The following is a 12,136-nucleotide window of genomic DNA, read 5'->3' as shown; positions in this document are numbered from 1 at the left end:
TGTGTGTGTGTGTGTGTGTGTGTGTGTGTGTGTGTGTGTGTGTGTGTGTGTGTGTGTGTGTGTGTGTGTGTGTGTGTGTGTGTGTGTGTGTGCGAAGCTGAAGTGGTTACAATCTCAAATACTGTGTCAAATACTGTGTTCCTTTTATTGCAGCTGGTTATTTTTCTGTTGCATAATCTTTTAATAAATATTTATTGTCATTCAGCACTTTCACCTGCTTTATATTGCAGTCATAATCAGGACTAGCTGCAAACTTGGTTACTATCAGGAAGTAAATCAAAACTAAGAGCCACCCTGTCAGTTAGGCATGTAGCTACCGAGAGCAGGAAGATGCACGTAGTTTGGCGAAACGCATGCTAAGAGCATCTTCTCTCGGCATTAGATATGCGCTGCTTCCTTTGAAACACATTAAGAAAAAGAGCTGTTCGGTGGTTGCGGTGCACACGGTGCAGCGTCTTAACTCCCAAAAAAGAAATGCAGCCCAGTTGAAGGTGCTCTCGACCTGCAGCAAAAATCAATTTGACATCATTTATAGTGGTATAAATGCCCTATTTCAGGGCCGGTCATGGTGCCGCCCCTGAATGCCAGGTCAGTTTCTAATCAGGGTGTATGTGGGTCAGTGGGAGAAAAACAAAAGGTCCAAATGCGACCAAGGGTTTTAGCACATTCTCATCATGTCAGCCATGAAATCAGCACAGAAATCACAGCACCAGGGTACAATCTGTTTTCTGGAGGTGATTGTACCTAAAAGTATGATGAAAAGAATTACATAGAAAGAGACAAGAAGGAGCACACACACACCAAAATACATACTCTCAAAGATCTGTTTTAAAAAACCTGCAATTTTGACTGACAAGATGCCGGCTTTGCCTGTGGCTGTTCACTCTGCAGAATTCAAACAAGCCCTATCAGCTGATCGTTGTTGCTAAAGTTCATATAAGATGCTTGGAGCTTGAGGCCAGCAACGTGTTCCTATTGAACATGTTTCAGTAGGTAATTAGGTAATTATTAACTAGCAACAGGTCATTAACAAGATTTGGTAGGAAAAAAAGAGCCGTTCTGAGAGGCTGACAGTGTTTCAGATAATGAGGGGTTCACCAGTGTGTAAAGACTGTGTGGTCATGTAGTTAAAAAATACAATTTTTCAAAATAAAAATTGTAAAGAATTTGGGGGGGATGTCATTTACAGTGCATAATATTGTAAAACGATTAAAAGAAACTGAATAAATCTCTATATGCAAGTGACAAAGATGACAACCGGTATTAACTGGCCATGATCTCTGAGCCCTTAGTCACCAGTGTATTAGAAACACATAATTCTGTAGCAGAAATCACTGTATGACCTAAGCAACATATTTTTGTCTGTGCATTCACAAAACCCATCATGTAAAAGAAAACACACACACATGTATATTTATATAAAGATCCAGAAACACTTCATTTCTGGTCCTGAGCTAAATTAAGAAGGACTGAAGTGAAACAGAAAACTGTCATTTGGTTTGATATAAAAAATTGTTTAATTCTTTGTGAAAATAACAGATGCTGCATCCTCCAGGCTAAACAGGAGATGAACCATCTGGTTTATGAATGACTGTGTAGTTCAAAAGCCAGTGATGGTGGAACAGAGTTAATTATTGCCCTTACCATGTGTAACTTGCACATCTGCGAAGGCACCATTAATACTGACATATTTTAGAAATATCAAAATCAACGTGTCATTTTCAAAACACACTCGACCTTCCAGCAGCTTTTATGTTGTATTCATTTGAGGCCTTACTGTGTTGTAAAGCATCATTTTTTGATTTTGGCTTTAGGAAAACTAAAGATGTTGCCTCAAAGAGCACACCTGATTTTTAAGCTTTGAGAGGTGAGATGTGTCTTTGTATGGCAGCAGCAGAATGTTATTTAAGAGGTTTAGCAGGCATGCATACAGTCATGTGAATAAGAAAAAAATAAGCAGAACAGCTTAGGTTTCCAAGGTTGCATCCAAACAAACCACAAGGTTTCTCAAACGGTGTCATTTGGACAGACAAGACTAAAGTAGAGATGTTTGGCCAACGTCCACTGTGCAACATTTGGTGAAACCATCAGCACAAACACCTCATGCCAACTGTCAAGCACGGTAGTGGAGGAGTGATGATTTGGGCTTGTTTTGGATCCATAGGTCCCGAGCACCTTATAGTTGTTCTCCTGTAGTATAAGTATTCTAGAGTCAAATATGAGGCCATCTGTCCAACAGCTATAGGTTGGCCTAGACTGGGTCATGCAGCAGATCAAGGTGTCCAAGTCCGGACCTCAACCCTGATAACAGTCCTGTGGTGGGACTTCAAGTTATTGCTGCTTAAGATGCTTCTACAAATTGTTGAGTCATTGGTTGTACTCAGTATTGCGCACACCGCTTTTGTAGTTTTTGCTTACTTGTGTTAAATAAGTAATGGCACAGTGAAATATATTGTGTTGTTTTTGTTCATCTCAGATTGTATTCAAATCATTTTAGCTGGGAAGGCCTTGAGGCAACTGCTGTTGTGATTTGGTGCTATATAAATCAAATTGAATTGAACTGAATAGCTCGTTTTCTAAAACCCCAGGATGTACTGCTTTTTTTTATGTATCCATGACATGATCCTTTGCACAGGTGGGAAGACGGAATGAGACAAAATGATACTGTAGATGTTTAAATGGATCTTCGTGGTGTAATTACTGTGGGTTGGTTTTTTTTTCATTATTATCTAGATTTCTAATAGACCAGTTTTTAACTCTAAGTGCCACAATCCAAGTCATTATTATGAGAATGAAAGGTTGACGTTATTTAATAGCTCCGGGCGCCGAACGTTGCGCTTAATAAATTAGGTTTGGCTAACAAAATTATTAGACCCTTTAAATTACATAAGCACCATTGTTTCCTTTTCTGCTCTCACTGTTTCTGAGATAACTTTGAATCAATGCCTTTCACTATATCTGTCATCCTTCATGAACCAGCTGCTACACATGGAAACTAATTACTACTTGAAATGGTGAAAGTGGTTGTAATGAGTTGCTAAATAGGCTCAGGTCAACAGCACAGGAAAAATGTGCAAAAACAGGCTACTGTGTGGGTTTCAGAGCATAATTCACTAAGCACCTCTAATTACCCTTAACACAGTTGCACATTAAAGGAACATACCGCGGGATGTGCATGGCTTAGCCCATTACCTGCAAATCATATTTAACACGCATGTTCCAGACATTTTTCAAATGCGTCACATGTTTCAGCACGACAGGAAAATCAATTCAGAAACATGCGAGACAGGAAAACAGTCACAGTTAATTAGTAATGTGCTTTGTTTTGAGCGGAGTTACTATGAATGGTTAAAAACAAAAAAACAACTTCCCTTTTGGTGTTTTCAAGAATTCTCAAACAGCTAAGAATGAATGCTGTAAAAACCACAACCCGACCAACATTGGATTGGTTTTTTTGCGGGGGGGGGGGACAAAATGAGTTGCATGTGAAAGACGGATGTTGTCGTGTCAACCGCTGATTACTAAAGCTGTTTTTACAACCTCAAGATGAGCTTTTTTTTTCTATCACCATCGTAGCTTTTGAGAAACCACCCATCACACGGGGGTGGATCTGACTGTGAAACTGCATGCTCAATGGCTGATGACTCGTCATTCACACGGTGAAGAGTACCTTACTTTATCCTCCTTTTTCACTCTACTGGCTATCATCATTTACAAAGTGATCTCCATGTTTTACTCAGTAACACTTAAAACTAGTGATTGATGTCAGCACAAAAGTGCTTACTGAGGTCACGGTGACTGGGAGCGGAGGAGCGGGGAATCTCTTTGCAGCTAGTGGAGTTGCCCCCTACTGGTCATTAAGAAGAATGCAGGTTTAGAAACTTTCACGTTGGCTAACAGCATGTGATTGACAAGTCAGCAGCCAATGAGCTGGAGGTTTCACAGTCACATTCACCCCTCCTCATCACATATGTTTTTTGAAGCTAAAATGGCAATAGTGAAAACGCTAACCTCAAATTGAGTCTTCACAAACCACCGGATGGTTCATGGTAGCTATGTCCATCTTTATGCCTGTTTCCATCTTTTATATACAGTTTGTTGGCCATTACTGATTACAGTAGCAGCAGTATTGTAAACAGTGGAGTTGGAGCCACAATTACAAGATGAGCCCATTCTAAATTACTTCAGGCATCTATTTGTAATACTTGTGTTTTCTAAAAAAAATAAAACTCTATGTGTGAGTTGTCTTATGTTTATGAGTGAAAATGTGGATAACTACGTTTTTCTAATGTGGGATTGACTTTTACTATTTAAAAGACCCCTGTTTTTGACTACTTTTATAACGAATACAGAAGTAATATAAAGAAAACCAACACTGTCACCCAACAGTCCTGATCATTACTTTAACACATTGCCCTCACTGTTTTAAAATACAACCACAGATGACAAATTGAACATTAACTTGCTCTTCAGATTGCTGTTTTTTAAAACCAACCCTACAGCCCACTGAATATTTATTGTGATAACACCATTAATTATCTGAAAAGCATTCAGCAGCTCTCAGCGTAGCCCAGATAGAGCACAATAGAGACACATTAGGCGAATATTTCTTCCTGTATATGTCTAATGGAATCGCAGGCTTGGCTGTTCAGTACAAAGTCCCCTGCAGTCATGTCAAAACGGCTAACAGGTTTAAGTAGAGAAGTCTGCACTGTTTAGTCCTCATTGCTAGTATTGGGTCATTAAAATTTAAATCGTTTCAAATAATTGTTGTACAGTCATTGCATCCATATCAATGACGTAATGATTTGTCTGATTCCCAGTTCCCAAAGAGGGTCTGAAGAACCAGGCGGCGTTCGAGGAGATGAGGGTTAATTACATTAAAGAGCTCCGGCGTTCGGTGGGAAAAGCAACCAACAACTCCGGCCAAACCTGGCAGCGCTTCTTCCAGCTCACCAAGCTGCTGGACGCCATGCATGATGTAAGTACCCTTGACCCCCCCCCCCCCCCTTTGCCAGTTGCATACAGTACTGCCTTCCCTTGGCAGTCTAGTTATGCACTTTAGGGCTCTGATACAACTGGAAATGTTCTCAGTGAAATGGCAAAATAGTGGATTTGGATAATGTGTTTACTTAGCAGTTCAATGGTGCCGTGGCTTGGAATAAGGATTATTACATCCCATTTTCTCCCTGAGGGAAGGTTATTTTGGAAAAGGCAGTGATGAGGCTCGTATTGGTGAATGGAACAAAAGGGGATCGATATCAGCTTGCAGTTTATTGAAGTTCACACTGGTCACCATAGCAAATGTGCAAAATGAGGTTTTTTTTGTTTTTTTTAAATGCATGTGTCAACAAGTGCGTGGGAGAATGACAGTGTAGGCACAGCCTCTGGAGGTGAGCGTTAGCAAGAGAGAGCAGGCATAGAGATTCAACGACCCTAATGACTGAGTGAATGGGGTTAGTGCTGGGCAGATGACCCTTCTTTTAAAGAAGGGCTGCCCAGACAAAAATCAGTGGTGCCCCCAAGTGGTAAAGACAATCAGTGAAATTCAGTTGCAGTTTACACACAGTTAAAAAATATACATGTACAGTACTGTGTGAAAGTATTGCGTCTTTATATTTTGCTTCCAAGGAGTCAGACTTTCTTGCAATTTTTTAAAGTGGTCTTAAGCAATTGTTCTCCAGGCTTTCTGAACTTCCTTTATTGGCTGCTTTTTCACTCATTTTCAGTCGGTACAAGAAGCGGACTGAAAATGAGTGTACCTGTGAATAATTCAAGTGTAAAACACAAGAGATGAACCAGTTTGAGGTGTATCCTTAGGCGCTGTCATGAAGCCATTCTCAATGAAAGGAAACAGATTACACTTTCAGCACGTCTGATGAAGAGATGAATCCAAATATGACATTTATGGTTAAAGTCATCAGTATATATAGAGAAAGTTAAGAGAATGGGCCCAGCCATGGTTTTGGACTGCATTAGAGCCAGTGGTGTTGGGAATCTTGTCAAAATGTATGGAATTCCAAACTCAGAAAAGTGGAATCGTTTTTCTAGCTAAATATAAAGAAATTAGGGGTGGCTTAAGACTTTTGCACAACGTTGGTAAGTAGGAAATAATTTAGAATTTAGAAAATAAAGTGGAAAAAACCCAGTTATGTTTCTAATAATCATATTTTTCTCTCTGTGGTGTCCAGTTGGTGGGGAACTTGTTGGACTTCTGTTTCTACACCTTTCGTGAGTCCCAGGCCCTGAAGGTGGAATTCCCCGAAATGTTGGTGGAGATCATCAGTGACCAGATACCAAAGGTGGAGTCAGGCCTCACTCACACGATCTACTTCCACAAGAAGTGACTCTTTACACAGATGGGACAGAAGCGGCATTAAGAACTCGAAAAAGAGGAGCGAGAAAAGTTCAGGGAAGAGAAGAAATGTGCTGGGAAGGCCCGTCCTGCTGGCCCGCACCGTGTCGCTCAGTATGCCAGCGTCCTCGTACTGGATGGAAAGATTTAGAAAAAAAAAAGAAAAAAAGAGAAAGTTTGGGGGAGAAGGTTTTGACCCTGCAGTCACCACGAGCGGTTTAGAGCTGCGGATAGTTTGAGAAGCCGAGCGTGACACACCGAGAAGGACTTGTGACAAATGTGACAAAGCATCCCGAAGTACACCAATGTCCCCCTGCCCCAAAGACGATAACAGTATTTTCTATGGAGATAAAGCCATACATTTCTTAGGGCGCACTAGATACATTCACTACACACACACAGAAACACACGTAGAGGGAAATCGACACACTTAACTGTCCACATGCCTTCACACAAAATGCACAGGTGCACTCCACATGCACTAGAAATGGGACTCCCTTACTTACAAATCTAGAGAAAAGGTTTTGTTGCAAATATTAACTCTGGCTTATGCAGTCTTTCACAGATAATAGCACTATGAAAAAAAATTATGCCAATATTTACATTTGCTTTGCAGTGTAGTGACGAGACTGCAGGGCAAAAAAAAAAAGGACATTAATGAGGAGGCACAGAAAATCTAGACTTAATAGACAAAGGTCTATTTGAATATATTCCAAGGGCTATACAAGGATCATCATAAGCTGAATAGTCGCATCAAATTTAACAAGGTTCAATTTTAAAATCGGTATCATATAAGCCATCGCTGACATTTACATGCTGATTTTTCTTTTTCAAAGTTAAAATGTGTAGTCAAACAATCAAAACTAATATGCAAAAGTCCAAAGCTAAAGCTGTTTTGAAACACAAACGTCTCTCTCTCGCGTAAAAGAAAGCTTTGCACGTGATGCTCCCATGTCATAAAGTCACTATTTTAGAGGCATGGTGGTGTAGAATTAAAGACAATATTGACGAGAGACTTCTTACCTTTGTGCAGAAATGGTCAGGAGCGCGGCGGGATGGAAAAACATAATGCATTTACGGAAACAATTTCAGTACAGTCCGCTGGTAATGGATTTGACTGAGGTGCATCCATAGTAATTGCTGTTATTTGTGTTATCTCCAGAGCAGCTGTCCAAATGTCTGTTTTTACTCACAATGAAGCGAAACCAGCCCTTTGTGAACCGACACTTATCTACTCTTCCCAGAAAGAATAAAAAGCATTTTTTTTTAAAGAAACGTGTGTTGCAAAGGTTTTAAGTTTTTGACAAGCCAGTCGTTTTACATTTAAGGTGCTTCGTTTCTACAAAAGCCAGGCAAAACATAACATGTACAGTAACTTGGTAGAACAGTCCATGCAGTACGCCACGTGGGCTCGCAGTTCAAACACGCATACTCTGTAAAGTCGATATAATCCAAGACGGAGCGTTAACTCTTTGCAGTGCTTACAGTAAAAACAGCTAACGTATCAAACCCCAGGCAGATGTGTACAGGTATTAACTTCTTAAAAACACACTCTATTCAGCTGTTGTACAGAAGACGTTTTTAAGGTACACGACGATGAGAGCTTGATGAAGATGTGTTGGTATGATCACTTTTCCCTCACTTTGCTTATTTCCTTTTTTTTTTCCCTATCTTCGGGCCAAGTGCTACTATTTTAAAAGCATGGCGAGGCCCAGTCATCTGGACCATTAGCTCGTCTCACACCCCACTGGTTTCCGGGTGGTTGTGGAACACTACTATGATGCTACTGAAAAACGACAGAGTCGCTGGGGAAGAAAAAGAGTGCGCGTGTGTGCAAGGGGAGGGGGGGGGGGGGGGTTGGTGTGTGAATATTACTATTCTTTTTTTCGTGCCCTGTAAGTGTGTATTTACATGTGTGTATGGAGTGCGTGTGCGTTTTTTTGTTTTGTTTTTTCCTCCTGGCAAGCATGTGCATAGATGATCTGCTCTTTCGGCGTGGGTATTATGCATTAATGTTATAGGATTATCCTATTTCCACATTTAGATTTTTTTGCACAGAGAAGATACAATGTGAAATGAGGCGTCAGTGCAGCTCGTAGGAATTCTCTGTTTCGATAAGCAACTGTGATAATGCGGGGTGGGGGAGGGGAGCAAAACGTTCTGCATGGTCACCCCGGCCTAAAGTTAGAGACGACATCATTACCACATCAGGGTGGCCGCGTGCTGTATTTGTGGCCTCGTGCTCAACTGAGGTCTCGTCTGTGTTGTTATTTGCTTTGAAGTTGGCATAACAGAGTAAGTAGGTAAGTAACTTTACTTACTTATAGCCCTTTTGCACTTGTACCTACTCAGCTTGACTTGACCCGGTTTTTAAGGGTTTTCGAGTAGGTGGTAGTACCTGCTACCAGGTTCTTTTTTTAGTACCTTCTCGGCGGTTGTTCTGAGGCTAACCGAAAATGTTACATCAACAGGCCACATGGCACTGATTGCCTAGCCAGTGGCGTCATTCCACAAGTCATGACAGCGACTCCTTCACCAAAATTTTTGAAACTCAGCAAGGAGAAAAATGGCTACACAAACAAACAACACTGTGGTCCTCGAGTTTGACAAAAAGAACTAGACCGAGCAGCAGGTAGCTCATCCTCCATTGTTGTGTTGTGTTTGTGTCATGGGACTTACTGTACTGTATTTGGTACTCGATTGTAATGGAAAACAACCAAATTTGAGTCAGTCGAGTTGAGTAGGTACTAGTGGAAAAGGGCTGTTACTTACTTACGTCATTAATTGCTTGGACGTTGGTGTAAAAAGATAGTAAGTAAAATCAGTCAAGGTGATTTTACTTACTTATTTACATAACTGCTTGGAGGTTGGCATTGTTGGGATCACGACTGTCATTCGATACTGTATTTTTGGGGGAGAGGAAAGCAAAGCAGGGTATTTGAACTTTTTGTCATTCCCAAATCCGAATCCTTTTTCAGTAATTCACAAAGAGGTTGGTGTGTGTGTGGGCCCGGTTCACTCATGAAGGCTAGGATTCTTGTGTTTTGCCATAAACTTTATAATAATTTCTCCTGCGCAGTCATTATCATGCAGTACCCGATTCATCTTTGCCGTGCCCTTACGCTGATCTGTCACCGTTTCTTTATTTTGCTTCTTGTCTTTTTTTTTCTTTTTTCTTTTCAAGAATTCAAAATTTTAAAAAATAAACTGTCTAAAGGTTCATAGGATGAATGGGAAAGTATTTTTGAGAGAATTATATTTTGCTGGAAAACAATATTTAAGTACTTTGTCTAAAAACGATATCCTTTTTGTAAAATGAAATGTTATTGCATGCTTTTTGATGAGATGTTTACATTGTATTTAAAAAGAAAAAAAGGGAAACTTGTGCCTTTTTATCTCACCTGATTTACAGTTTTACAGTATATATTGTAAATAATACAGCAAGTCCTTATGTTGAGTGTAGTATAAAACATTTCTACTTTAACCATCTTGTTGGACTATTCAAGAAAAAAAATGACAAAAACAAACAAACAAAAAAAAAATTAATGTGTGTTTCCCACTCGCCATGTCCTGTGTGTCGGATCACAGAGGAGAATTTCAAGAAAGGGGTTGGCACCAGGCAAAGGGCCAAACAGAGAAATGAATGTATCATACATCGTGAGAGACTTATGGAACTTACTACCTGAATGTTAGAGAGAGAACATTTATTATCTTCTTATTAAGTAAAATTATTTGATTCTGCATCTTTTTTCTGTTTTTTACTTTTTGCATTGTTGTTCCCCGACTCATAGAGAAAAAACAAACAAACCACGATTTAAAAAAGGATTTATTTTGTAACGAGATGTATGAAGTGATGGATCCTTGTTGCTGTTGAAATGATTTCCTAATCCGTGGCGGTAATTGTTGATGAGCACCACAATAAAAATCAAGAAGTCACAAACTATTGAAACTGCGGCTATGTGACAGAACATTATTTTTGGCTTTGTGCACACACTGAGAGAAGCTGCGGTTTACCCGACCATCCAGCCAATTTCAATTATGCCCCCCCCCCCCCCTTTTTTTTTTCTTCTTCTGGACCTTCAAATTAAAAGTATCAAAAAATGCAAAGATGATGTTGTTATCAAGCTCCATCTCCTTTATCGTCCTCCAGATATATGAGCTGGCTATTTTTTAGATAAATACTTTTGGATATAGTTTAGTGGGACACGCACTTGTTCGCTTGCTTGCAGAGAGTTAGATAAGAAGATGAGCGTCACTCCAGTGTTGAAATCAGAAATCTGCTTAGGCTGAACATAAAGACTGGAAACAAGAGGAAATAGCAGGGAATGGTGTCGTTTGAGGCGCCGTCAGGCGGGGCTCAAGACCACAGTGTTTGAATATGAGCCACTGCTGGCATAATAGGAGAGGAGACAGACCTGGCACTCGCACAACGGCAAAGGTCACGGTAGAAGCATCATTTTTAGAGGTAAAACCTTTTTAAAATGTTATTTAGGGGCAGATTCTGCAATTCGTTTTAAACACTTATGGAGGTTTAATGTCCCAGTGAGCATTCAAATTCAAAATAACTGCCCGGAATCAACGTGTGGAGGCATTTGTTGAAGGGCTTTGGCGCCATCAGTGGTGGAGTTGCATTGTGGCTGATGTGAGAGTGTCTACAGTCAGTCTGGTAAATTTTGGGGAAATTGAATTCTAAAACAGCCGACTGAGAGCGGTATCAAAACATCTCATCTCCTAACTCTCCGCTAAAAGGGACTGTAAGTGTGTTTCCCCCAAGTGTCGAGGCAATGCTTCGGAGGAGCAAGATTAATGTATTGTTTACTTAATGGTCATCAATCACCGCCCACTGCAAACAATAAAATCAACCCTTACCCCCGTACTTGGGGGAGCGGCTCTATCTTCAAAGCTGTCCTAAATGAACTCCCTCCCTGTCGGCTCGGGATAACTCGGGATATTTGTCTGGTTTTTTTTTTCTTTCTAACTGCAGTGTCACAGTACACTTTGGTGGAGTCACTGTACGTGGAGTCCCATCATCACCATTCTCTGTTCACAATAATGATTCGGGTGTAGAGAGACTAAGCCATATCTCCACAGCCATGGCAGTGCATTTTCTTATAAATATATACAACATTTTTTTTCCTGTTTTTTTAGTTTCTTTCTTTTTCCAATTTGAAAATTGACTTTTTTACTCAGATGCTTTGTATAATAATTCTCAGCAAACATACAGTAGACAACCCTCACTATAAACCAATAAAACATCTTCGAAAGCAGTTACTACTGTATATCTTGATGCAGATATTGCCATACTTGTGTTTGCAAACTATTGCAAGATTCTAATAAAAAAAACATTAAATTGAAGCATTTGTTGTAATTTATGGGTTGTGTGCAACTGTGTGCGTGTGTGTGTTTTAAAGGCGTGTGCGATGAAATCTGTACCAATGAGAAGAAGCTAGAAAACTCGTTTACATCATGGGATGCATATAGCCCACTTTGATCTTAAGTGGGCCGGACCATTGAAATTCACTCTTTCTGTTAATATATAGTTGAACTGAAATTGTAAGTAAATAAATGTGCAACATAACATAAAAAGCTCTGGCTTGTAGTTGCCTGTCCTGTGATTAAACTACATTTTTACTCTGGACCAACAAGAAGAAAAAATGAAAAATGACCAAGGGGAAGATCTTTATTAGGAGGAAAAGGTCTGTGCCGGACCGATTCTGCCCCCCTGGGTCTCGTATTTGATACCCCTGCCCCAAACTATAAGAGTTGATGGATGTATTTGAA

The 12,136-nt window shown here is 40.1% G+C and overlaps 1 protein-coding gene across 3 annotated transcripts in view; it reads left to right on the top strand.

Annotated features, from left to right (window-relative positions):
• The window catches only part of nr3c2 (nuclear receptor subfamily 3, group C, member 2), a 94,659-nt gene extending 82,949 nt beyond the window's left edge, over positions 1-11,710 (top strand). For all 3 annotated transcript variants that reach the window (XM_026171360.1, XM_026171359.1, XM_026171358.1), the window contains 2 exons: positions 4,824-4,981; positions 6,192-11,710. In XM_026171360.1, the coding sequence (XP_026027145.1) occupies positions 4,824-4,981; positions 6,192-6,347 (314 nt within the window). In that variant the 3' untranslated portion in view covers positions 6,348-11,710. The remainder of the gene's footprint in view (positions 1-4,823; positions 4,982-6,191) is intronic.
• The last annotated feature ends 426 nt before the right edge of the window (positions 11,711-12,136 follow it).

The sequence above is a fragment of the Astatotilapia calliptera genome, chromosome 6 (assembly GCF_900246225.1).
Source record: "Astatotilapia calliptera chromosome 6, fAstCal1.2, whole genome shotgun sequence".
NCBI classification, from domain to species: domain Eukaryota; kingdom Metazoa; phylum Chordata; class Actinopteri; order Cichliformes; family Cichlidae; genus Astatotilapia; species Astatotilapia calliptera.
This window is presented reverse-complemented; position numbering and strand designations above follow the sequence as displayed.